General features: G+C 35.8%; 1 protein-coding gene across 2 annotated transcripts in view; it reads right to left on the bottom strand.

Annotated features, from left to right (window-relative positions):
- Nucleotides 1-6,794: 6,794 nt before the first annotated feature.
- Nucleotides 6,795-27,500, bottom strand: part of RNF145 (ring finger protein 145) — a 51,841-nt gene continuing 31,135 nt past the window's right edge. For both annotated transcript variants that reach the window (XM_019028276.4, XM_063706904.1), the window contains exons 5-11: nt 25,338-25,573; nt 22,688-22,863; nt 18,388-18,528; nt 17,582-17,764; nt 11,989-12,136; nt 10,644-11,000; nt 6,795-8,416 (exon numbers count right to left, since the gene is read on the bottom strand). In XM_019028276.4, the coding sequence (XP_018883821.1) occupies nt 8,051-8,416; nt 10,644-11,000; nt 11,989-12,136; nt 17,582-17,764; nt 18,388-18,528; nt 22,688-22,863; nt 25,338-25,573 (1,607 nt within the window). In that variant the 3' untranslated portion in view covers nt 6,795-8,050. The remainder of the gene's footprint in view (nt 8,417-10,643; nt 11,001-11,988; nt 12,137-17,581; nt 17,765-18,387; nt 18,529-22,687; nt 22,864-25,337; nt 25,574-27,500) is intronic.

Here is a 27,500-nt window from a genome sequence, read left to right on the forward strand (position 1 = left end):
CCAGATTTGTTCTTTTTGCTTAGTACTGCTTTGTCTATGTGGGTTCTTTTTTGGTTCCACATGAATTTTAGGATTGTTTTTTCTAGTTCTGTGAAGAATGATGATGGCATTTAGATGGGAATTGCATTGAATCTGTAGATTTCTTTGGATAGTATGGTCATTTTCACAACACTGATTCTACCCATCCATGAGCATGGGATGTGTTTCCATTTGTTTGTGTTCTCTCTGATTTCTCTCAGTAGTGTTTTGTAGTTTTCTTTGTAGAGATCTTTCACCTCCTTGGTTATGTATATTCCTAAGTATTTTTTTTTTGTAGCTGTTGTAAAAGGGATTGAATTCTTGATTTGATTCTCAGCTTGGTTGTTGTTGATGTGTAGTGGTGCCCCTGATTTTTGTACATTGATTTTGTATCCTGAGACCTTTACTGTATTCATTTATCGTATCTAGGAGCTTTTCAGATGAGTCTTTAGGGTTTTCTAGGTATATGATCATATCATTGGTGAACAGTGACAGTTTGAATTCCTCTTTTCCAATTTCGATGCCCTTTCTTTCTTTCTCTTGCCTGATTGCCTTGGCTGAAACTACCAGTACTACATTGAATAGAAATAGTAAAAATGGGCAGCCTTGTCTTGTTCCAGTTCTCAGGGAAAATGCTTTCAACTTTTCCCAATTCAGTATGATGTTGGCTTTGGGTTTGACGTAGATGGCTTTTATTACTTTGAGGTATGTCCTTTCTGTGCCAACTTTGTTGAGGGCTTTTATCATAAAGGGATGCTGGATTTTATAAAATGTTCTTTCTGCATCTATTGAGATGATCATATGATTTTTGTTTTTAATTCTGCTTATGTGATGTATCACATTTATTGACTTGTATATGTTAAACCATCCCTGCATCCATGGTGTGAAACCTACTTGATCATAATGTATTATCTTTTTGATAGGCTGTTGGATTGGGTTAGCTAGTATTTTGTTGAGGATTTTTGCATCTATGTTTATCAGGGATATTGGGCTGCAGTTTTCTTTTTTTGTTGCATCCACACATCTCCTAAGTGGAATGTAATCTATATATGCACATACATTTGACTAAGCAAAATGTTTGTTTTTATTTGCATGTGTGATTTAAGAAGTATATTTTGGCCGCATATTACATTAAAAATATTCAAGTTCTGGCTGGGCACAGTGGCTCGCCTGTAAGTGAGGTGGGATTATGCCTGTAATCCCAACACTTTGGGAGACTGAGTTGGGCAGATCAGTCCCAGCTACTAGGGAGGCTGAGAGGCAGGAGACTTGCTTAAACCCATGAGGCGGAGGTTACAGTGAGCCAAGATCACACCAATGCACTACAGCATGGGCAACAGAGCAAGACTCGGTCTTAAAAATAAATAAATTAATTAAATTAAATATTCAAGTTCTTTTTCTAAGTAGTTAATATTGCGTCTCATCTTTTTAAAAAGAAAGTTGTTTTTTCCTTTCCCTTGAAATAACAAGTACACTTTGGTGGCAAGCATTTCTTTTCCTTTTTTTGTTATTATTATTATTACTATTATTTTGATATGGGGTCTCGCTCTGTCACCCTGGCTGGAGTGCAGTGGCATGATCACAGCCACTGCAGCCTTGACCTCCCCAGTTTGGCAATCCTCCCACCTCAGCCTCCCGAGCAGCTAGGATTACAGGCACATGCCACCATGCCTGGCTGATTTTTAATTTTTTGTAGAGACAGGTTCTCCCTATGTTGTCCAGGCTGATCTCAATCTCCCGGGCTCAAAACATCTTCCCTCCTCAGCCTCCCAAAGTGTTGGGATTACAGGTGTGAACCACCTCACCCAGCTGAGCATATTCATTTATCAGGTATCATTTGTTCAAGCTATATTTGCTTTTTTTTCTTCTTAAATGTAGAATAAACTAAAAAACCTAAACCCATAACAAAAGATAAATGGCAATGGCATGGAGGCAGGCTGTAAGCCTGTGAGATACAGGTTGAAAGTCTAAAATGTTATGAAACAAGTTAGCTCAGCGAATTGGCTTCCTTCTCTTGTGAACATACTTTTCTAACATACATGGCCTTACCGATATCAGTCCCCCACCAGCAACAGCACCAGCACCAAAACACATACAGAGGTGACCATCTCGCAAGTTTATTCGTTTGAGTTGCACAATGTAGCTCATAATTACAAAAATAAACATAATGGCCCCCTTAAAACTTGGGCTTTCTTTTTAGGGGTAGGGGATGAGTTTCAAGGTAATTTTGGGAAGACGACTTCAGAAAAGATTTTTTAATCAACTAGAGAAAAAAATGGGAATTTACAATGTTTATGTCTATCTATCCCTCACATGTGTTTCTTAGGACGATTTAATACTTATCTTGGGAAGGAAGCAGTTTTATATTTTAAAATTCTCTAAACTAAGGCTTGACTCCTGTTTTAAACACAGCCCATCTGTTCCTGCAAATAGTGTGATTACACGGCCTGCACAGATCTGTGGCTTTAACTAATATGCAGAAGGCATTTTTATATTAAATGGTACGTATTTAATATTAAATGTTGGTATTTTGTAGCCAAGAGTTTCCAATGCCAAATCTTGATGGGTTGTGGCTTGCCATATACTAAGATTTATTCTACATCCGATTTTTTTTACTGTTTGTTTTCCCTTTTTACATAATTTGCCAGACGTTTGATCTCAAATTGATAATTTTAAATATTATAATATCTCAGAAATTGTTTCAGATTTTCACCACATCTCCCGTGTAACATCTTTAAAGTTAATATAAGTTTTATTGAATGCAGCAAAATACACATGGGTGTTTGGATCTTTTTTGAGGTGAGAAGGTGTAAAGGAAAGAGCATTGGACTGGATTCAGGAGACCTGAGCACCCTTCCCCGCTTTGCCATCAATTGTGTGGCCTTGGACACATCGATAATTGGCTCTCTTGTAAAGTAGGACCACTGATCTAGATCTCTGAAGGCTGGTTTGCTTCCAAAATTCTGTGATTCTTTACTTCTATATGCTTGGGAAAGAGGATGTGGAGGGGTGCTAACAGCATTTTACCTTCAAATATAAATAGCTTGAGACACTTTTGGGTGGTCAACCAACCAAAAAAGGTTGGTAGATTAGGCCAGATGGCACATGCACACCTGCATAATGTGTCGGCCAGGCTTTGCTGCTTCACTGCAGAAACCCCATCGGTTGTAATGTTTGCTGAAATCCTTAACCACCAATGTTTCCCAGAGACAAACCTCATGTGTATTTCTTCTCTAAGAATCTTCTTCCATAAAAACGGTAGATCCAAGAACAAGGAGCCCCCTCTCACTGAAATAGCAGGAATATTTAAATGAAAGGTACTCACATTTCCATAGAATCAGAATCATCTGAAAAACTGGAAAAGGTAAGATACCAGGCTCCATCCCAAACCTACCCAGTCAGAATCTATGGGACTGGGTCTAGGCATTGTATTTTTCTTTTCTTTTCTTTTTTTTTTTTTTTTTTTTTGAGATGGAGTCTCACTCTGTTTCCCAGGCTGGAGTGCAGTGGCACGATCTTGGCTCACTGCAACCTCCGCCTCCCAGGTTCAAGTGATTCTCCTGCCTCAGCCTCCCAAGCAGCTGGGATTATAGGCATGTGCCACCACGCCTGGCTAATTTTTGTATTTTTAGTAGAGACGGGGTTTCACCATGTTGGTCAGGCTGGTCTTGAACTCCTGACCTCAGGTGATCCACCCGCCTCAGCCTCCCTAAGTGCTAGGATTACAGGTGTGAGGCACTGTGCCCGGCCAGCATTGTATTTTTCACAAGCTTCCCAACCTGCTTCCAACGCCCATCAAAGGTTGAGAAACACTGCTCATGGAACAACTTGGTGATACCAAAATGCAAAATTCTAGCATAGATCCAAATTGAAAATATCTTCAAATAAAACACTTGCTCATTGATTTTTTTTTCTTTTACTGCACTCCGGTCATTAAAGAAAAACAAACAGGTTCTATACCATAAATGAATGTCAAATTTATACACATTGCTTCTGGTTTTTAATCTTTTCACTTTAATCAATACCGAATATCTGCACTATACATATTCATATAGGATTTGACTGTGATTAAATGAGATGTCGAATTTGCCCAGTGTTCACTTACGGCATCTTCTAAGCAAACAGAAGAGTCTGATGACAGCAATCTAATTTGCTAGAGCAAGCTGTGGTGGAGACAACAGGGGTGAATTAGAAACTCAGCCCATCCCAGCTTATGCTGACTGTTGCCAAGCAAGGATGAGTGGCCTATGCAGCCAGCACTTCCAATTTTTCACAAGAAGATAGAAATTGAGTTTGTCATATACAATCTTGCAATTTTTAAATGGTTGGCAACTGATTCAAATATTTTTTAAAATATCATTTAAAAATGTACCATTGAGGCTGGGCATGGTGGCTCATGCCTGTAATTCCAACACTTTGGGAAGCCGAGGCGGGTGGATCACTTGATGCTAGGAGTTCGAGACCAGTCTGGCCAACCTGGTGAAACTCTGTCTCTATTAAAATACAAAAATTAGCTAGGTGTGGTGGCACATGTCTGTAATCCCAGCTACTCGGGAGACTGAGGCAGGAGAATCACTTGAACCCGGGAAATGGAAGTTGCAGTGAGCTGAGATTGTGACACTGCACTCCAGCCTGGGTGACAGAGCAAGACTCCATCTCAAAAAAATAAATAAAATAAAATAAATGTATCACTGAGGCCAAACAACAAAGCAAAATTTATCAGCCCAGATTTCCCCCAGAAGGCCCCAAATTTGTAATTTCTGCTCTAGAAACTGAGTTCAGGATCTGATCAGTTAAGACGATCAAAACCCACTCACAGAAATTACTTCATTTAGTTGCCATGCAATATTATGCTCTCTGCCTCTGGAAAGAATAGAATTCTCTGCCATTTTTAAACTACAGGGTGGATATGAGGAGCCACCTGCTAAGTTCCTTTGTTCATTCTGTAGATATTTAGAGTGCTCCTGCCCTATACCAGACACTGGGAACACAGTGGTGAACCAAATCTTAGGTAAGTTTAATATGTAGCACAGCACATTAAAAAAAATATGAAGCATCTGTCTCTAGTTTAAAACTGTTCAAAAATATGAAGCTCATTACTCAGTCAGTGGTGAGGATTAAAAATACAGATAGATGGGCAAAACCTGAAACAGAATGGCACTTCAGTGATGATTTTTTTTCAGATGAGGCTGATGCCCAGAAAAACAAAGGCTAATCAAAGATCACAGAGGACTTAGAATTATAATCCAGAGCTCCTGCCCTTAGTGCAAGCCCCTTTTATCCCTCTGTGCTGTCCATTTCCCTAAATCCAAGAGGACTGATAAAGGATTGTCACAGTACTAATTTTGATGGCAAAGTGCATAAGGTGACAGACCTTATTACAAAGTTTTTAAGGGAATATTGATGCATGAAAATAGGTATGCACTGTCTGAAAACACTGGAAACCATTAAGTAGACAAGAAAAGTGACCTAAAAAGGACTCATAAGGGAACTGATGATTCTCTCAATTTGATCAAGCATAATACAAGAGGAACTGAATCTAATTTTCTCATCTTCTCTTCAGTAGAACAAACCAGGTGGTTAAACTTTGTCTTCTTCCTAAGTCAAAAACTCTGCAGTGAGTTGGAAGCTATTACAAAATGGCTAGATTTTGAATACGGATGGCATTATACAATGCTACTGTCCAGTACGTAAGGACAAATAACAAATTAAGTCAGAGGTATATTTGGAACCATTCACAGGTGTGCTCCCAAATTTCAAATAATCTGTAAAATGAAGTTGCTCCACCAGAGTGCTGGTCACTGATATGCTCTCTTTCTAGGACGTGGAAGACAACTTCTGTGCTGTTGTGGCTGGTGGCGCCATATCAGTAGTTCTGGCCAAGGGAGTGAGTGGAAGTGACATGTCCATACCAGGGAGGAACGTGTAATTGCTGGTGTACAGCCTTGCAGTCTTCCCTTTGGCATGACCATCCAGAAAGTTCAAGTGTCTGCACCAAACAGGATAGTGTCTGCACCAAACAGGATATCCTTGTAATGTACGTGCATGACATAAATCTTTGTGGTTTTAAAGCCACTATAATTTTGAGGTTTTCTGTTACAACCACATAATATATTCCTCCTGACACACAGTGACATTTGTCCAAAAGGCTACTAACACACTCATCTGATTTGGCATGTACAGCTGGGATCTATTTGCTATTAAGAAGTAAAAAGTGTATTATAATGTGGAAAGTAATTCCAAAGAACTCTACTTTTATTAAAATCCCAGATCATTACTGCTAGGTCTTTGGATAGCAGCCTTCCTACCACTAGAGGGAGCTATCTGCTTTGTCTTCTGCCTAACACGGAGCACCAAAAAGATGATATCAACTTCCAGCTACACCTGGGGAGAAATGAATTCTAGCCTAGATACTTTCCCCCCCGCCAACAAGTCATACTGCCTTAGTGCTAGGCTAGCTGGATAGAAGCTCTGAAATGCTCAGGCACCCCAAAAGGCTGATTCAATCTGAATCAGAAGTAAGGTTCAGAAATGTGTACTTTTTTAAAATAAAAAGCTTCCCAAACACTTCTGAAGCACAGGTAAGTTTGCTAACACTGGGTGTAGAAGATTTCAAAAGAAATGGTCCTTTTCAATCAAAGAGTTTTGCCATCTACAGGGCATTTCTGACAAGGATCAACATGTAAGTCCAACTAAATTAAAAACAGAACCTCCTAAGAATACAACTTCAAAAAAAGCACTTTATAATGACAACAAACCACAAGAACAAAACATAATTATCTTCAAATTTAAATTTATTAAGACATTCAGCTATGTCTGTCAGTCTACATCCAAATTTGCTACTAAAAATAAAATAAAGTCACATCCCACATTAGGAATACCGAGGTCTGAAAAACACTTTTTGAGCCAAGCCTATTGTATAAATAAATGACTAGTTTCTTTTCATATCAAAATTCCCATAAAAAATTACATTCCCCCCTCCCCAGTTCTACCTGTAGCCATGATGAATGTAAAAATTTAAATATGACACATCCTTGTCAAAGAAAAGGTGCAAAGTCTATTAACAGCTTTAAAAGTGGCATTTGCAGAGTGTGATCATACAGTTATGTACTCATTCCCAAAGTGCAAATATTGCCATAATTTAACACTGTTTTGATTCAGTTGCAAGAATTAAACATTACACAGGATTGAAAAGTACACCCAGGGCCTCTATCAGTGCCCTAAAGCCCTTCCCACTTTGGTCTCCTTCACTAAAGCGGACTCCAAAGTGTTCATCAGAGTTTTAGTTTACTTCACACAGCCAGCGAAGTATACAACATATTTAACAAAAGTTTCATATACATCAAAATATTGAAGACTCCGTCATAAAGTTCAAGAGTCTCAGATTACATGAATGCACCCGCAAGGCCCAAGTGCCCACCCACCCCTTCCCTAAAGCACATACAAAGTATGAGCGTGCTTCAATCTTTGAATACAATCAATGCTTCTTCATCTTTGATTTCATTTCAGTGCTGTACAAGACTCAATAATCACCTGACTGAGCTCCAATTAACTGAGGAGAAACGGGTGGAGGAGAGGGCTGGTTGCTATTCAGACTTGATAATGAGATTGATCTGTCCCATGGAGAGTGAAAGTTCAGTTCCACTTCTGCCTCCTTCTTTCCATGCTGTCCTCATGCTCTTTATCCTCACTTCCTCAGTCCCTTCAACACTCAAAATCTGATTTTACTTCTCTCTCACACATATCAGGGGCAGTTTCTGAAGTGGTTGAGGTTGAATTTTCTTCACAAACCTCTATAAAACATCAGCATAGAACATATACATTTTGATTAGCATACATTGCAAAATTTCTCCCACAATGTCAGGGGATGAAAGCAGGTGGTCCCCACTGAGAGTACTTCCTGGATTAGATCCTTGGAATGTCAGTTTCCTGCCTGATCATCTCATTTTCATTCCTCAAATCAGAACATGAATTCCATCTTGAGTTAACTTCTCCTCCAGAGTATCAAAGCATCATTCCTGCTGCTTCTCCTCTAGGCTGATTCAACAGGATGTGCTTCATCTTTTGCACTGTGAGGATATTCTTTGGGGTCAAAAGCCCCTTCCTGGTTATCTGATCGTCTGGCAATGTACTCATTATTGTCCCTGGAACCTTCCTGTATCCTGGTCCCTGGAGTATGCTCCTGGCCTGGGGGTTCAGTACCTTCCTGAAACATGACGTTTTGCTCAGCTCCAGCATGAGGCTGTAGAACTGGCTCAGTTCCTAATCCTGGAAGCTGGGAGGAGTTTTTCAGGTGGCAGTGGCACAGAGGGCAGGTCTCCTGGACATACAGCCATTTCTTAAGACAGCCTGCATGGAAAAAATGACTGCAAGGCGTGATCACAGCAGATTTCATGTCCTAAAAGAGGGGGAAAAAAGATACCTTATAAATGTCTGTTTTCTAGTATCTTTGGTGCTATCCCCAAAGTTCTGGTTCTAACATCTCTTTCCCACAATAGAAAATTTGTAACATAGATCTTAGAATAAAACTTACTTTATATATCAGTAATAATCCTGCTGCCATTACAGATCCCCCTTATACAAATAATGCAAGAACTACTGGCTAAGTACTTTCTAAAAGTGAAGGAAAAACCAAAAATGAGGAAGAAGCTACCTTTATAACTGGGTTTTGCCTTAGTATGAAATGCAAGTGTTACACAATTGTTGCAGTATGATTACTGGGTCTCCACTGGTATGACAAGAGTATAATTACAACCTCAGAAAATCTGATGAAGACAGGACTTTTTCTACAGTTTTGCTTCAACACAGCTGAACAGATTATAATGAAATTATTGGCAAAGAGACAAAATCGGCCATATAATACCAGGGTATTGGCAAGGAAGTGGCACTCTCTCATTAGGGACAATGTATATACCCAGTTTTCAAGATTTGGTCTATATAAGCCAGTGTTTCTCAACTTGCATAAGAACCACTTGTTAACACAGTTTTGGGCCACCCAAGACCTACTGAAGTGGGATATGTAACGATGGGATTCATAAAATCTATAGTTACAAGCCACCTGTGTGACTTTTATACACTCACATTTGATAACCACTGGAATAAGGAGTGGTGTACTTTGCATTAATATTCCTTGCATAAGATATATATGAAGAGAGAAGCCTGAAGACATGAAGTTAAAGTTATAAAGACATACGTTTCGCCAATCAACCATTAATTTTGTTTAAAGTCCCAAAACAAGCAGGTGTGGATATCCCAGAAATTCCTTGCCAAGAACTGGTAACATCTGGGAGTCAACTTTTAAGCAGAAAGCCATCCAAGGAAAAGCAGCCAGCTGGGAAGCTAAGCAGTTTTACTCTCATTTTCGATGTGATATCAACAGGTAGTTCTAGCACCTCAAAAAAAGTGATGTGACAACAGGAAATAAAAACAGGACTCTTGAATCCCCGAGATGGAATATTCAGACATCAGCGGCTGAAGCTGAGGTGCTCCGACTCTGTTTTTGATGTGCTTTGTCCTGAGTACAATGAGGCTACCTAGCACAAAAGAGCTAGGGTTCACTTTAATAATAAACACAACTAAGAGAATGGCTACTTTGAAGGGAGGCAGGAACCCTACATTACTCCTCAGACCCCTCAAATGCAAAACCGCCTGGAGAACATTGTTTAGCTAGGATCAAAAAGTATGTTCTAATCAAAATAAAAAACTGATAGCTGTATTTTACTATTAGAAAAAAATTATTTAAATATGCACAAATTTAAATATACACAAATACATACATACCCCACCTAAACTACAAAAGCAATCCTGAAGTAAGAATATCCCCTGTATATTGTTGACACTGTCTATAGTTTTATTCTACCAGCCTATACTCTTTGAGTGACTTTAAAAATGGGACATAGTTTCTGCTGTTGGCCATCATCTCTGTCCATTATTTCCAACAGTGCAGCCTCTTGCACAGGTGACTGATGATTAAACTCTAGGTCTTTTTGTTGTTGTTTTATTTCCAAAGTGATTTAAGTACTACCTTTAATTTGTAATAGAAGACAATCATCAGGCTCTTTATGGTGCATGTGCTAAAGACTATAGGTAGGCCAACTTCAATTTTACATCATTATGGTAGCCTTTACCATATTCACCCACTCCCACCAAATGCTTGTACCCTCGGATACTTAGCAACCCACAGGTGGGCACATATTCTCTCTACCTATGTTAGGTACATGAATATTTCTTCCCCACTCTGGAAATACTAGAGGGAAAAGAGTCAGAATTTTGGCACACCACTTTTCAGGAGTTGCTGACCCCTCATGGATAGTATATTCAATAGTCTGTGTGAGTGTGTATTCAGGAGTAAATATAAAATGCACCTGACCTGTTTTTCCTTTATTTATGGGTGAGCAATAATGTTGAAAACAACAATACATTAGAACCCAAGGGACTAAATTTAAAACTTAATTTAGAAATAAAATGGAAATATTTTATCAGGTCTTTAATTTCTGAGGTCCATTTTTTTTTAATCCAGAAGATAATTTTGCCTAGAAATTTAAGTTGAATTTGGTTAATATGGTTACAGTCCCAAGGGATACACTGTACGACTTACCCAAACACATTCTTATTGAAGGAGTTACCTGATAACAGATGGCACAAATATCATTGTGTTTCTCAAGCTGCTCTTTCGTAGCAATGGGTAACGATTTAATCTTATTCACAGCATCCCTGCGGAGAAGAAAGCTCTTCCACCCCAGCTGGGCCCGAAGCCACACGTTATAGTAGGAATGAATGAAGATGATCATTGAGCCCATCACTGTCCATTCTCCAAAGATGGTCTCTGAGACGCCATAGGCCACCACACAGAGGGCCACAAGAAACTCCAGAAGGCGGTAAGTGCCATTCACATAGTAGATGACATCATCCATGTTTTCCACTGGCTCTTTTCTGAATTCCTCAACCATAAATAAGACATAAATAAAAAGTGTTCCCAGAACCTGAAAAAAAAAAATGTATGTATCTTGAAATATGATCACTGAGATACTTTTTTCATAGGCTTTAAACAATAACACATTCCTGATGTTTTTAGGATGCAATATTTCAAATATACAGAAGAGTATCCAGGGGAAAAAAAAGTTTTAATAAATAAAAAATCAACTCTAAAGAGAAGACACTGATGACTAAAATGTGGGTGATCTTAGTAATCCAGGCATAGACAACAAAAAGCCACACTGTCAGACATGACTTTCCTAAAATGATTCTGATGAGTAATCAATTTTTTGATTCATCTTTTTCCCTTATTCCTTAGGTCACCAAACCTCATCAACTCCATCTTAATTTTCCTCATACCATAGTCATTCCTGTTCTACAACTCGCAAAGAACTTTTACTTCTGCAAAAAAATAATGAATAACTCTTCACTGTGTTATGTTTTCTTTTACTTAACTTAGGTAGCAAAGATCTTCCTTTAAGTTACAATAAGCTTATCATTTCTAAGGCAATATTTTGTGTGTGCATGTCTGTGAAACATGTATCATGTCTGTATTGTGTAATACACACACATCATATACATATATATTTATATACATCGTGGAACTATTGGTATTTTTGAGTGGAATTTAATTTAAAAAACACACTCCAAATAAGCTCTAACACAAGCTCTAAAAACTTTTAATATTTTAGTTACTTATCAATTTAAGATTTATATGACACCTCTGTATCATACCATTTTGAAAAAAAGAAACTGAAAGGCTTAATTACCTTCATAAAAAATACAGTGACATCAATAGGTTTATGTAATATTTTCATAACCTGCCATCTAACTCCTGTGCTCAAATAAATGTAATGTGTTCTAGTAAAGAGAGAGAGAAGTTATCACCTGAATAGTCCACTTATAATCATTCATCTTGAAAAAATTTAATTCCTCCTCTGGGAGGAAAAATAACAAAATTGGTTATTATACAGAGTTAATTAATCATAGGCTTACCTGAAGAGAGGTAAGAATGCTGCTGGAAATAATGATAAGAAGCCAAAAATCCATGTGGAAAAACTGGCAAATCATATAAGCCATATAAGCAGGGAATACCAATAAAAATAAACAAAGGCTTACAGCACGGAAGTGTTTCCACAAGCTCCTGGAGAAAGACAAAATTATTCTTTTTAAGTGCCTGCCACCTAGTAGCACAACCACTCACATCAGCAGCTAACATCTCTGGTACCATGATCAAATTTCACAAATTCCCACTGAACACCCTTCTCCATGCCAGTCACTGTACTAGAGTTCAGACCAAGTCACACAGGCTTGGCATGTCAAAGCCACCACACTCAGTCAATTGCAAAGTACAGCTGATTTTCTTTTGTTCCTCAATAGTTTGCTTTCAATTGCTACTCCTAGCAATTTCAAATTATTTCAGGCTTTTGTAGCCTTAAACCTTAACAATTTCAATAATTTTTCCTGGTTAAGACAGGGAGGGAGTATTAGAATAATTTGTGGTCTTTTTCAAATCTTATGACACCCTCTTCCCACTGTTTCCACTTGTGATGAGAATCTCTGCTACAGAGAGTGCAGTGTGACTAATAGGAATGACTCTCCAATGAGCAGGTATACTCATCCTCACATCTGTTGTGGTCAGGGTAAGTGGGAGACATGACTGAGAGCAACTGTATTGTAAGATCTACTACCTGGTTTTCCTCCCTCCTCCAGCCCTGATCTATCCAGGACACTGCCAGCCAGACTAATCCTCCTAAAGCTCTACTATCGTAATATTTTCAACACTGTCTCTAAATTTTTGAGTCTGGCATTTGAGGTCCTCCACTCCTAATTTTTCCATCCAAGCTTGTCAAATCTGTTCCTCATAAACCAAGCTGGTTATTAACTAACTGCCCTCTCAGCAAAACACAAGCACTCTTACGTCCCACTAGAAATTCCTCCATCATGCTCTCCATTTCTCTAAACCCTTTAGGCTAGTTCAAGCTAAACAACTTTGGCTTTCAATTGAAATAAAGCTCATGGCTACAAAAAAATTTAAGCTGTTTTAATTAAACATCAACATCTGTGATATGTTCTCAAATCCAGGTAAAGCATCTCAAAGAGACACAAATAACATAAATCATCTCTCCTACCTTTAATTATAATATAGTCAGGAAGTAGAAGTTACCACACACAAGGTCAAATGCTATACAGTGTGGTCCTATCATAATCAGTAATTCAGAGAAGAAAGTTAATTATTATGGTGAAAATTAAAGCTGCATACTTTGGAAAGTGTTTTACATTTTTTCTTGCCAAAAACTAATAATAATAATAATAATCAGAAATTAAGGAACAAATGTAAACTTGTCAGTAACTTTGCTTTGAGATTCAGCAATTTTAACTTTTTAAAGAAAGGCAGTAGCTCTACTGTGTTAGATGATGAATTATATATCTAATAGGGCAATCTGCCTTAAAACCTTAAATATATTTTTTTAAAATCAAGCCAGCTATGATTTATATGAAATATGTACGTATTTATAAACACACATGCATATATTTAAGCACACACACAGAAATGTATACACAACAATGTTATGTCAAGAGTTTTACATTTATGCCTAATTTTAATACAGGTGGATATATACACACAAACATATACATAGACACACATATATGTCCTTATCTAAATAGTTAAAATTAAATAAAAGCAAATTTCAAATAAAATATAAAAAGAATAAGGGAAAATTACATTGAAACCTCATGCAATAGGTTAAGCACTATAAAAATGACAACCCATTTCCTAAAATGTTTGCCTTTTGAAAATTTGCTACATAATTTGAATAAGTAGACCATAGTTCTAATATTCCTTGTTAAAAACTGCAATAAAATTTACAGATAAAATAACCAATTATTTCTATGGCTAAAACTAACTCACACATCCTCCTAAGCTAAACGTGGAAATTACCTACAGTTCAAGAAACTCCAAAGACATATTTATGAAGATTTTCCCCTTAACAATTACTTCATTAATAGAAAAATTGTTTCATGAACTATTAGTATCATCTCTTAATTGTCCTCTAACTGGAGAATTAGGATGCTTTTCCTTTCCTTTTTCAATTCCCAGTACACTGAATTGAATTCATCACAATCCTTGATTGACGATGTATTGTCATCGTTTGTCTGTGCATGTCCCTCCTTTTATTTAGTCAGTAATCTAATTAACTATTGTCAATAATGTAACAAGCATTTATGAACCCACTTCCCACATACAAGTGAAGGCCTGGACAATAAACCACATCTAATGACAGGGGCAGGCCTGCCTATATATACCATGTCCTCGCCCCTCTGCCCCACGAAACCACTATCTTGAATCCTGTGTGCTTCATTCTCTTCCCTGCTTCCCTTTTTATAGTTTGGTTTTATCTATATGTATTTCTAAGTATTACAAATTTTAAAATTTTGTTTTTAACATAAAAATATCCTACATTATCATCTTTTTGGATTTACTTTTTTACCTCGTGCTGCTATGATCATTCATACTGATTTGTGGGTCACTATTTTTAACATAGCACTGTGACTATTACCACATTTTATCATCTACTTTCTTGTTGCATTGGCATCTGGGTTGTTCCCAGGATTCTGGTGAGGTGAACTGTTCTACGAACATTCTTCTACATGTCTCCTACTGTACACATGCAAGAGTCTTTGAATATATACCTATGAGGAGATCATGCCAAACTCTCTTCCAAAGTGACTACACCACTTTACACTCTCATCAGTACCATGGGATATCCTGTGGAGCTGCAACTTCCCCCATCATAGGTATTGGCAGATTTTTTCCCTCCCCTTTCTATCTCCTTCCTTTTGATTGCATGTAAAACAGTATCTCACTGTAGCCTTCACATTTCCCTTATCATGAATGATGCTGAACTTCTCTTCATGTTTGCATTTTTCTCTTTTCCTAAATGCCTCATCAAGTTTTTTGTCCATTTCTCTTACTGATGTGTAGGAGCGATTCTTGATCAGGAGTGCATACTAGAAATATTTTCTTCCAGTTTGTAATGACCATTTCTAACTTAAAAACTGCCATTAATTCTAATATTAATCGTTAAATGTATTAATCCTTTCTTTCATAGTCATAGTCAATCTCAGTCTTCCACAGTCAGTTCTGTCAGTTTAAGAAATCTTTTCCTACTCAAAAATATACTAATCTCAGTGGAATTTTAACTTTCTGTTTTTGACATTTAAGTCCCTAACATACTGGAGTTATTTTGTTTATAATGCGAGATAGGAATCCAGTGTTTTTCTAGCTTCATTATAGAGTAGCACCTGTCTCCACTCATCTGGCATGCCACTTCTGTCATATACCAGAGTTCCACCCATATGTGGGTCAGTCTGTGGTCTCTATTCCACTGGTCTACCTTAAGCCAACATTACAAATGCCTCGCAATATCTCCTGCCATGAGTGAAATACTTTAAAAATTGTCTGATTTATTTCAATATTGGGATTACGATGGCTTCACAGAGTGAACTTGGGGGTATTCCTCTTATAGTTTGAAAGTATTTGTTTTAAATAATCTGCCAAGTGTGGTGGTGTGCACATGTGTCCCAGCTCCACAGAAGGCTGAGGCAGGAGGACTGCTTGAGCCCAGGAGTTCAAGTCCAGCCTGGGCAACATAGCGAGATTCCATCTCTAAAAATAAATAAATAAATAAATAAATAAAATAAGGATAACTGTTCTTTGGAATTTGGTAGAACTTGCCTGTAATATCATCTGGCTCAAGAAGTTTGCCAACTGCTTTAATTTCTTTAACTGTTATAGAACTATTCAACTTTTTAGTTCTTGAGTCAGTTGTGGTAAGTGGAATTTTTCTCTTAACTTTATTTCATTTGTTTTAAAAAGTACTGGCATGTAGCTGATGGTTAGTCTCTTATTACTGTAGGCAATGGTGGGAGGGAAGAACAGAACAGAACAGTTCATGTCTATTTTTCCTCCCACAGCCAAGAGGGCAGCCTCTCCTGCCTCAGGTTAATGTAGCCGCAGCCACAAGGAATAACACAGACACCAATTCAAAGTACCCCAGACCCACATACAACACTTCTCAGTTTGCTCCTTTTTCTCTAAATCTCCTCTGCATCTAATTTTGGAGAAAGCCAGTAGTGAAGATAGTTCAGTATCCTGGGAAGACCCACAACTGCCATCTACTGATTCTTATACCAGTGGAACAACATATTTTTTCTCTTTTCTAAATATTAGTTTTACCAATATATACTAAATTAATTAGTGTAATTAATAACAGATGACATTGACAGAGATGACGAAATACTAATTGTACTTAGGTCAAAGAAATCTACTTTTCAGATCTACTAAGTGGCTATTTAATTGCGCTCACCCTTGAGTTCAACATTTTAAATGCTTCAGTCAAGAAACCTTAAACCTCACAAACAAATGTGAAATAACTACCATCAACTATGATGATTAAGAAGATCTGAAACATGTCTTAAGAGTTTGAGCTTATTTAAATTGATTTTTCAGCCATCCTACCACTTGAGAAAATTATATAGAATGTTTGGCAATGTGTGTTATGGGGATACAAAGATGAATCTGATGTACTATAATTAAAATGTTAATTTGGAATGTTTTAGAAATCAGCTGATACAATTCTACCTCCCAAGAGATTAGCTGTTCCCTTACTATAAAAGGCTACCGAAGAAGCAATAAATTCAGATGTATTTCTATAATCAATAATCAGAATGCAGACAGAGAACTAGAAAAAGAACAGTGACATCGAATTTTAAGAAATTCCTTAACAGAATTTCCTTGTATCAACTACAATAAAAAGACTGTATCTTTAAGGAACTAAATAATAGTTTGGCTTTTATCCCTCACAAAAATTTCTGGATACCTCCATTATCCTGATTTAATCATTATACAATGTATACAGCTCTCAAAATATCACACGAACCTCAAAAATATATACTACTACTATGTATCAATAAAATATAGAGAGTTTAAAATTTTACTGTAATGCAAGATGTACATGAATCCAACTATTAATTTCATTTGGTCCTATAAGTTGTCAAGAATCCTTATAATCCAGTCAGTTGAAATTGTCTAAAACTCCATCAAATGAGGCTGTTTTTCCATAAATGTCTATTTTATGATTACCTGATAGCCTCTATTTTCCTCTCCTTCATTTGCATTTCACTTAATGCTTTCTCTCCTTTAACTAATTTACACAGAATAAAATTAAATATTATTTGTTACATTTATTATGCTGGACTAAATTTTATGCTCTATGTTCTTAATTTTAAAATTGGACAAATATAAAAAGTATTAACTTCATCTGAAGCAGAAAAAGTTAACTTATAATTACATGGCCTTTGATGTGATTTTTAACTAAAAAATCTTGAGAGAAAAAAACAAAAGTCAAGTAAGTCAGACATCTCATATAGGAAAAATAAAAACATAAACGTTGAATTAACCTAAGCTAATACCAATTACCCATATCCATTTTCTGTCTCTAAATATTCCCTAAATATTTAGACAACAAATGCATGTAAAGAATATTACATGAGTTAATTTAAAGAATATTAAGAGGTTTCTTACTTGTCTCTAGATGCTCCCAGTGCCAAAACAATAGGATCTGCAATTTCTAACATAGACTGTAGGATAGAAGCTACGACAATGAAAAGGATAATACTGAGCAAGAATGCCCGATGAACAACCTGCAGTTCTATCAGCCCAGTCTGCACTGCCAGGATTAACAGCGTTACTCCTTCTGTCATGCCCCTAAAAAAAGCATACATTTTCAGAAAACATAAAATAATCTGAATCTCATTTAATTCAAAGAGAAAAATAATCCAAAGGCTTAGACTCTGTTACATATTTTTAAATCTATTCTGACTTAATCCAGACTAAAAACCTGATCAGTATATTAACTTTGTAACATTAATGAAATAGTCATATATATCACTACATGTGCAAAGGCATAATAGCTATTATTTTACCACACAATGAGGGCAAAAATAATAACTTCTAAGACAAATAGAAGTTTTCCAACCAGATTCTGTAAATGAGCCAGATATTAACATCAAATACTGTATAGAAATCAGACTTTAACAGGGCTAAACTTCAAATGGGAAAAAGCACGCTTCTGAAAATCTCTTAAAGAAATCTAGGGAAGGAAGCTGCCCAATATTCATCATAATGTATTAATACATACAATACAAACACATCTTTAACATGGAAATGTATTTTTTCATAGTGTTTTAACCCAAATGTTACAACCATTCAAAAAAAAAACTCTCCAATTCCATTTCTTCTAAAATTCATCAGCCAAAGAAATTCATCATTACTTCCTCAAGTTATCTATAGTATTTACATTTCTAGACATAATCAAGGAAAGAACTTACCGATTCATGGCAGGATCATTCATGAAAGCTCGATAACCCTGCAAGTAAAACTTGCAGAGTGTGAGAACACCCAAGGCAACAAAAGAAACCGTGAAGACCAAACCCAAAAGAGAGTAAGGAGTGCTGCAGCATTCCGCAATACTGGAAAAAAAGAGGGGGAAATTAACAGACATAAACTTTCCATTTGGAGTAAACACATTTGAGGCCTTTAAATAATCACCAAGCTTGATTCGATCCTCATTAATTAAAACATCCTAAACCAAAATTTGAGGTGAAATCACCCAATTACTCCATTAATAATTTAACCACCTTATTCATCTTCAAACCCACATTTTTCTATCTCATTGGCAAATATGCAGTACATAGCACCAGATCTGAAACAAGGTCTTCAAATACAGTAAAATTCAAGGAGCCTAAATGTTCACATCTTAAGAAATATATAATTAGCATGCTGACAAGTATTCAAAAGAAGCTTGTACAGTTGCCCACTCTTCTTCCTGAAAAATGTTGGCTGTTCAAATTGTTCACTGTGCTACATTATAATATGAATACTTGCTGCAACTCCTTATTTGACCAAACTGCTATGGAGCAGGGTGTATCACTCCTCCTACTCCATCAGTATCTTACATACTACTGCTATTTTTAAATTTAGGTTGAGACAAAGGCATTTTTTAAAAAACGGTTACTTCAAAAGCATGCCCAATAATTTGCTCCAAGACTACTGAAAAATAATTTTAATATTAATTTTTAACAAAAGTTTGCTATGATACTATTCATAAGGATAACTGGAAGACATTACACTAGAACTTGGAAATATTTTCATTGAACTTCTTAGATATTAACTTATATGTATTTTATAAATACATGTACTATTATGTACTGAGATGGATTTAGCATTTACACAATATCTTATATATACATATATTTATTTGAGACAGGGTCTTGCTCTGTTGCTAGGCTGGAGAGCACTGGTACAATCATAACTCACTGCAGCCTTGAACTTCAGGGCAAAAGCAATCCTCTCACTTCAGCCTCCCAAGTAGCTAAGACTGTAAGAGCGTGCCGCTGCGCCTGGCTAATTTATTCTTTATACAGACAAGGTCTTGCTATGTTGCCCAAACTTGGCTAAAACTTTCTGCCTCAAGCGATCCTCCCATCTCGGCCTCCCAAAGTATTGGGATTACAGGCTTGAGCTAATGCTCCCAGCCCTTATATAGTATCTACATCTTAAGCTTTAATTTTCAAAGAAGAATTTCACTTATATAGATGAGGAATTCATTCACGCAATCAATGCTTGTCCCTTACTATGCAGCTCCATGCTTCTATATAGTTATCTTTCCTACACAATTGCTTATTAGTTGGTTTTTATGTGAAAGCATCTAATTTTACATGGTACCAATGTACACTATGATGAGAAAAAAAGTCTGGTTTTCTGTTAGGAGCCAAAATATCCACCAATCATGGTGGCTAATAACTAGAAAAAAATAATTAATTTTATGACATTCCTACAAATTTAATTTCTGAAATGTTTGGCATTTTCACACTGAAATCATTAGTAACAATTTTAAACAAATTGTGTACAATTTTACAACATGAGAATCACGGCTGAAAACCAACTAAAATTTTACTTCATTCTTATTGAAAAAGGCTGAAAATTTAACCAAAGGTCCATACTATTTCTCTATTTTTACGGACCTTTCTCTATATTTGGAAAAATTTTTTACACCCACACAATATGATTTAATTACGTATTCAAACAGAGCACTTTCCTTTTCTCTTATTTTAGAAAAAAAAAATGTGGTGCTATTTTTCAAAAGAGAGCATACTAAATACCAAAGATTTCGACCTAGCTTTGGGGAAGTGAAAGAGTTTGGAAAATTTATAAAGTTTTTCTTCGCTCTCTCTTCATTCAGTAACTCATTTTTATTAAATCTTAATTTCTATTTTCTGGCTGCAAAAAAAACCTTTTTTTTTATTTGCAGTTTGATCTGGTGTGCTTTATTGTTGGTTGGTGTGTTTGTTTAGTCAGGGTATTCTGGTAAGCTCCCAATCTCTTTTTCTAAATAAGTTGTTTTTTTGGCAAAGAAACATAAACATTACCAGGCACACAAAAGCATAGATAAGAACAGAGAATAACTCTTACAGAGATATAAATTAACAAAAGAACCAATATGGGAACTTCTCAAAGCAAATTACAACATTCTTATCATGAAAAAAGGCAATCTATCCTGGCTATGCATAGAAAAAGAAGAGAAAAAAATTATGTTAGCAAGATATCTAAACTTCACAGAATATCCGAATATTATTTTCTTACTTTGTAAATAAGTCCAAATGCATTCATGGCTTAGTAAATTGTTAAGCCTACTGCACTATGCTATACCTCATCTTACTGTGCTTTGCAGCGGGTAACAATCTGGTTTAAAGCACCACCAATTCAGTCTCACGCTGAGGTTATTTTCCTGACCACAGAACTGTCTCTCTTTCTCTCTAAATGCAGTTACTTTTTGGGTCATTTTAAAAGTCTTCAGGCCTGGCGTGGTGGTTCACACCTGTAATCCCAGGACTTTGAGAGGCTGAGGTGGGTGGATCACCTGAGGTCAGGAGTTCAAGACGAGCCTGGCCAACATGGTCTCTACTAATAACATAAAAATTAGCCACGTGTGGTGGCGCATGCCTGTAATCCCAACTACTTGGGAGGCTGAGGCAGGAGAATTGCTGGAATCTGGGAGGCGGAGGTTGCAGTGAGCCGAGATTGTGCCACTGTACTCCAGCTGGGCGACGGAGCCAGACTCCATCTCAAAAAAAAAAAAGTCTGCATAAAACCTCCATAATACCTATATCAAAAACAAATAGCAGTCAAATTTACTTAATACTAGATTAATCATTAAAATGTATTTGACTTCGACATCAACTTACTGCATGTTTACAGAAGCTACTTATAATTGTTATTCATTTTTAGAAAGTTCAAAATCTGATTCAGTACCAGTATAAGTTTATCCCACTTATTTCTTAAAACAGGTTTTTGTCCTGTATATTTTTAATATTTACATTTGTGTTAATGCTTTCCTAGTAACATGCTCCTTAAGGATAGTAAACTTGTCTTAAATTTCTCATAGCCTACACCACTTAGTACACAGTCTTCCATCATACTGGATGGCTGAGAAACAATGACTATTAACTAGAACTTAAAACTGTTATCTACCTATATTTACTTTATAGGAGGACAGATTTTCATGCCTACTTTTTAAAGTGACAATGAGCAAGGGAACCAAGATGTATATTCATGTACTAGATTCTGAGAATGTGAGATTCAAACTCAAGAGTGGAAAAAATAACAAATGTGGATCTAGCATAAGCTCACAATAAAATGGGAAAATGACTTCAATGACATGAGATTTAAAAAGACAAAACAAAACAAAAACCCCTAAACATTAAAAACTGAGTCTTAGAATTATTTTGGGTTAGTCCAAGCTTGACTAACCTGCAGCCCAGGACAGCTTTGAATGCAGCCCAACAAAAATTTGTAAACTTTCTTAAAACACTATGACATTTTTTTTTGCGAGTTTTTTTTTAAAGCTCATCAGCTATCGTTAGTGCTAGTGTATTTTATGTATGGCCCAAGACAATTCTTCTTCCAATGTGGCCCAGGAAAGCCAAAAGATTGAACACCCCCGGGTTAGACAGTAAAGTACTATTATCTACCCATTTCACCAATTACCAGACTCTATCTCGATACTGAAGGCAACAGTGACAAAGGCAAAGTATACAGAGTAAGTCACAGGCTTCGAACTCCAGTGGGTCTGAGTGCCAGTTCTGCTTCTTTTGGCAGTGTGACCTGGGGCAAGTTATTCCTGGTACAGTTTCTTCAGCTATAAAATGGTAATTATAATAAAGGCACCTATCTCTTAGGGTTGTTGTAAAGATTAATGTGAGGCAAAGTGTTTAATGGTATGGTACATTTTAAATACTCAATAAATGTTATTTTTATAATATACTTTTTTCTGATTGACCCAATAATTTTAACTTGAAATTGAAAAAATACTTTTACGATTTGCTATGTACCTTTCCACAAATCATTTGCTACACTCTGGTCCATAGTGCAGCCAAATAAACCACATTATTATATTAGCACCTCCCTGCATTGCCAAACCTAGGTATCCAGTGAATGAAAATCCTATCTTAACAAAATACGAAGTTGTGTAACATGAACGATAAAAGTAATCTGCAAAACTTACTATTCCTAGATCAAAGTTTTCTCTTTCTAAGGTTATATATAGTATCATAGGCTCTTATTAATTACCTTGTCAGAAAAAGGAAAAGAAGCCTCTCACGTGATGCAGGCTGATCTCGAGTACTGAAATAGGAGTAAATCTGAAGAGCAAATAAGACGAGCCAGAAAACCATGAAAAGAACAGGGACTACCAGTTGATTCCACAGGGACATTCCCAAGGCGAGAAGGCCATATACCTCCACTACCTAAATAAAAACATAAGACAGGAAAACTTCTTGCATCACCATCAATAAACACTTTAAACACTTAAGAGTCAAATCAGAAGTAAAATATTAAATAGCTTTTCTTTTATTGCAAGACTGTTTCAGCTAAATTCCTTTAAAGTTAGCCTATATAGTTAATAAACAGCATGTTTTTTAAAACTTACTAATTTTGCATTATTATTAACACTTGACACACACTTATCTAATAGCAACAGTAAAGTGCCCTAATAGTTCAGGGATAAGGTCAAAATAAGGTCATATTCAGTACAAAATAACCTTAAAAGGTAGTTTGAGGAGACTTGGTAAACACTCATGTCTAATCAAAATAATCAGGACTAGCATGAATTGATACAACACTGCTTGAGGCACTAGGAAAAAAATGCAAAAGTAAAAACTTTCAGGGTTTATTCAGAAATGTCACAAATGAGAAACAGTTCAATGGAAGAAGAGTACTTAATCACTGGAAAAAATTTTTGCAGAGCAAAGATAGTTAGCAAGTCTTTTTCTCTCATACACATCAATTCCCCTTCCTCCTACTGTGTTTTTATCAAGCTATGTTTTTCCATTTGGTTTGCCAAGTGTAAGTAACACTAGGAAAAGGATATATCTTAAAAAAAAAAAAAGGCTTAATAATCTGCAACTCACTAAATTAGTTTTCCAGTTTATAAAACACTCTTCTTATGAAACTGATTAGGAAAAATCAATCACAGAATCTGATTCAATCTAAGAGCATAGGTGTAACCAAGTTTCTAGAGTTACTATGTCAGGGACCAGACCCTGGTGACACAGCAGGAATTCTGCCGGACAGCTTACAAAACCAAAATCTAGCAGTCAGCTGGTCTTGCTGGAATCTCTCAATGTGATACCAGAATGTTTCAATAAGGTATAAAGATCTTTAAGTATTAAGTTAAAATAAATTGACTTGCAGATTATTCTAAATTTAAAATTCTTTCATCAGTAAAGCAAAGGCTTTTTCTACAACCCAGTCTATTAACTTCTATTTTCCCCAGTGACAAAAGATTAAAAGAAAAAGGAAACTGCCCAACTAGCTGCGAAATTATTATCAGGTAAACTCATCATTACGAGGCAGAGAATATTTTTCTTCCTTTCAAGAAACAGACCACTAAAAAAACCTGTCTGTTTCCTCTATTTCTTGCTTATCTGATTCTTTCCTGGTCACGCATTTTATAACCTATATTTCCAACAACTACATCTAGTTGATGTATGAATCTTATGGCAACCAACTAAACATGACATTAAAAAATGAAGGCTGAGGTTATTCAATAAATATTTAATATTCAATAAGTATTTAGTGAATATTCATTATTTATTACAAACTAAGATAACCCTCATAAGACTGAATTCAAAGAAAAAATATGTATCTTAAATTTGTCATTCTTACCCTGAATACAACTATAACCCTTCCTGCCCTGCTTCCCCATGAAGCCACTCTTCACTGACTGTAGAAATAATCCCTTTTCTGGAAGATCTACTCCTGGGAAAACTGCCCAAGTTAATCACTGTGTAAAACTAAGATAGAATCAGGCTAAGGCCAAAAGCTTAGAGAAAGTATTCTCAAAGATCTGCCCCTGGGGCCACAAGAGAATACCTCACTTAGCTGTTATCAGTTTGTTCTATCTGAGAGCTTCCTGTACCTTAAGGACACAGTCAAGAGGTGGAAGACAGTGACATTTTAACACTCTCTTTTTATACCAATGTCAGGTTAAAATCTATTTTATATATTACAAACTATCAATTAAACCAAACAGAAACATTTATTTCCCAAATGTGTATTGTTTGTATCTGGGAGTAATTTATCTTAGAGCAAAGGCTGAAAAAAGTAGGGCAGAAACTTTTACAAAAAGCATGTTATGTTGGCAGAGTCAATTCAAGTACTATATCTAAATGAAATCTATCATATTATAACCCAGAACTATTTAACTTTTCTGTTTAAATTAGGCACACAAAGGGAAGAAACTATAGTCACAGCAGGACTATAATCAGAAGGAAAAAGCAGGATTTGACTTATAGGTATTCAATTATTTATTATTTTTGTCTTCATTACAATAGCTAACACATATGGAACATTGTCTGCCTGGTACTAAACTCATTTAAATCTCACAGAACTCTATGAGGAAAGCACAGCTTTCATTATTAGCTCCGTTTTACAGAAAGTAACGCAATTATCACAAGGTTACACAGCTAGTGAACAGCAGCATCAGGGTTCGATCTCAGATAAATCTGCTTTAAGAGAACCACTTCACTTTACTGCCTTCTCAATAGAACATAATCAAGAATCTTTCAGATGCTCCTAATTGGGCTGAAAATAGCTGCTGTTTTGAAACTGCAAAAATGAATGGTACCATAACTGTGAAATAAAAATGAACTATAACTTTAATGTACTTAACATTTATGTAGAATTTTATCTACCTGTTTGTGGTTGTCAGCAGTCTTACCTGAACCAATTCTCTGTATGCAGATTTAGCAAGGTTATAAGGTACCAAAAGATTAGACCCAAGAAAATAGAGAACTTCCAATCCAGTAAAAATCATAGCAAATTTATTGATGATAACAATTGTCTCCAAAGGAACAAGGCAGAGTCGTGCTAGCAGAGGAAGCATGTGAGCTGAAAACAGCCAAATCTGCTTTGTCTTCATGACACAGGAGCATAAAGTACACACCACCAACTGACCTAAAATAGGGAATAGAATACATTTAATTTTGAGTATTTGGCATCCACAAAATAAAAACAAACAAAAAACACTGTTGATAAGGATAATAACACAACTTTTGAAGAAGTCTAACTAAAATCTCGTAGATAATATTTTAAATCAAACTTAAACTTCATCTGACTATAATTACATATTCACATGTTCTGTGAATTTTGAATACTAATTCTGTAGGGCTGATCTGGAAAGAGCAGCATAAATCTCCACTGGTCGTCTGTGATGTCATGTGTAATATGAAGAAAACTTTAAACAATGTCTAATTCAGTATTGTGACAATTCAGTTGCCAATGTTTATACATAGCTTCTTTTCCAAAGGTACTCAATATTTAACTGTTCTGGTCTATAGGTGAAAGCATAAAATCCAAGAGATATAATTACTTGTTCAAGATCATACTGCAACAATATTTGTTCTGATAATTTTTTAATCTTTATTTTTGGAGGGCCAAGTAAACTGCCCCAAATAACTAAATCATAAGTTAAAACTAAAAACTAAATAAATTCTTCTCACTGGGGATTACGCATGATCATTATATTAAACACAGAAATACAAAGAACAAAATGGGAAACTCTCAGTCTCTTATAACCCCACAACCCAAAGGTAGTCCTAAGAACACCCTGGGGTACACTGAATGTATGTGACATGATATTTGCATTTAGCCCTTTCCAAATATTCCATAATTATAAAATGCTTTGTATGAATAAGCTTTTACATTATGACATCCTTGTATAAACTACTTGGAACACGTTTCCTAATATTCTCTTAGGCTAGGAATTACTGAATCAGAAAAAAACATTTTTAAAGACTTTGACACACTGTCAAGACTGCCCTCCAGCAACAATTTACCAATGTATAATGTGGCCATTTTTCTATTAACTTGCCATAGTGAGTATAATTTAGAGATGGGAAGAACAGGGAATATTTCCCAAATTTTTTAAATTGGCATTTTGTTGGTTACTAGCAGCACAGAACATTATCAGTAAGTATATAAAAACATTTGCAATTATTTGGTGAAATGTTCACATTCTTTGCCCATTTTTCTGCTAGAATACGTATCCTACTGCCTGATTGAAATAGTAATCCTTAGTCACATGATTGCATTTTTCTAATATGTCCCTTGTCTTAATATTTTAAATAACTTTATTCTCTTATAAAAGTATGTATTGAAAATAGTCAAACCATTTTTTTTCTTAATGGTACCCACTTTTAGTGCCATGGCTTATTACATGGCTACCCCACTCAAGATTATACAAATAGCTGTATTTTCTTTTAGTAATTTTTAGCTAATTTTTAATTTTAACTTAAAAATTAATACATTTGATTTATTGTGGAATAAGAAAATAAAGATCGAAGTTTGTTTTTTGTACATGTTTAGTTGGTTATCTCAAAACTGGCTACTGGAATCATCCATTCCTTTCTCATTAATTTGAAATGCCACTGTAGTAAACTCCAAAATCTTTTACATATTTAGGTCTATATAAGAACTTGTTACTTTTTGTTTTCAGTGATCTATTCTAATGATGGTACCACCCTGCTCCATCATATTGATTGGACAAGTCCTCTCTCATTGCTCCTTTCAGAATTTCTTGGAGATTACTGAATGTTATTTTCCAGATTAATTTAGAATCATTAATCATATTCTCTCACTTCTTGTCAATGAAAACCAAAATGAAAATTTGGGACTTGTTTGTATTCTATCCATATACATGTTGAATATTCCTAATCCAAAAATCTAAAATCCAAAATGCCCTAAAATCTAACATTATGCTCCAAGAAAATGCTCATTGGAGTATTTTGGATTTCAGATTTTGGGATTAAGGATTTCCAAACAGTAATATAATGCAGATATTCCAAAATGTAAAAAAATCAGAAATCCAAAACACTTCTGGTGC

Source organism: Gorilla gorilla, chromosome 4 (genome assembly GCF_029281585.2).
Source record: "Gorilla gorilla gorilla isolate KB3781 chromosome 4, NHGRI_mGorGor1-v2.1_pri, whole genome shotgun sequence".
Lineage (NCBI taxonomy): Eukaryota > Metazoa > Chordata > Mammalia > Primates > Hominidae > Gorilla > Gorilla gorilla.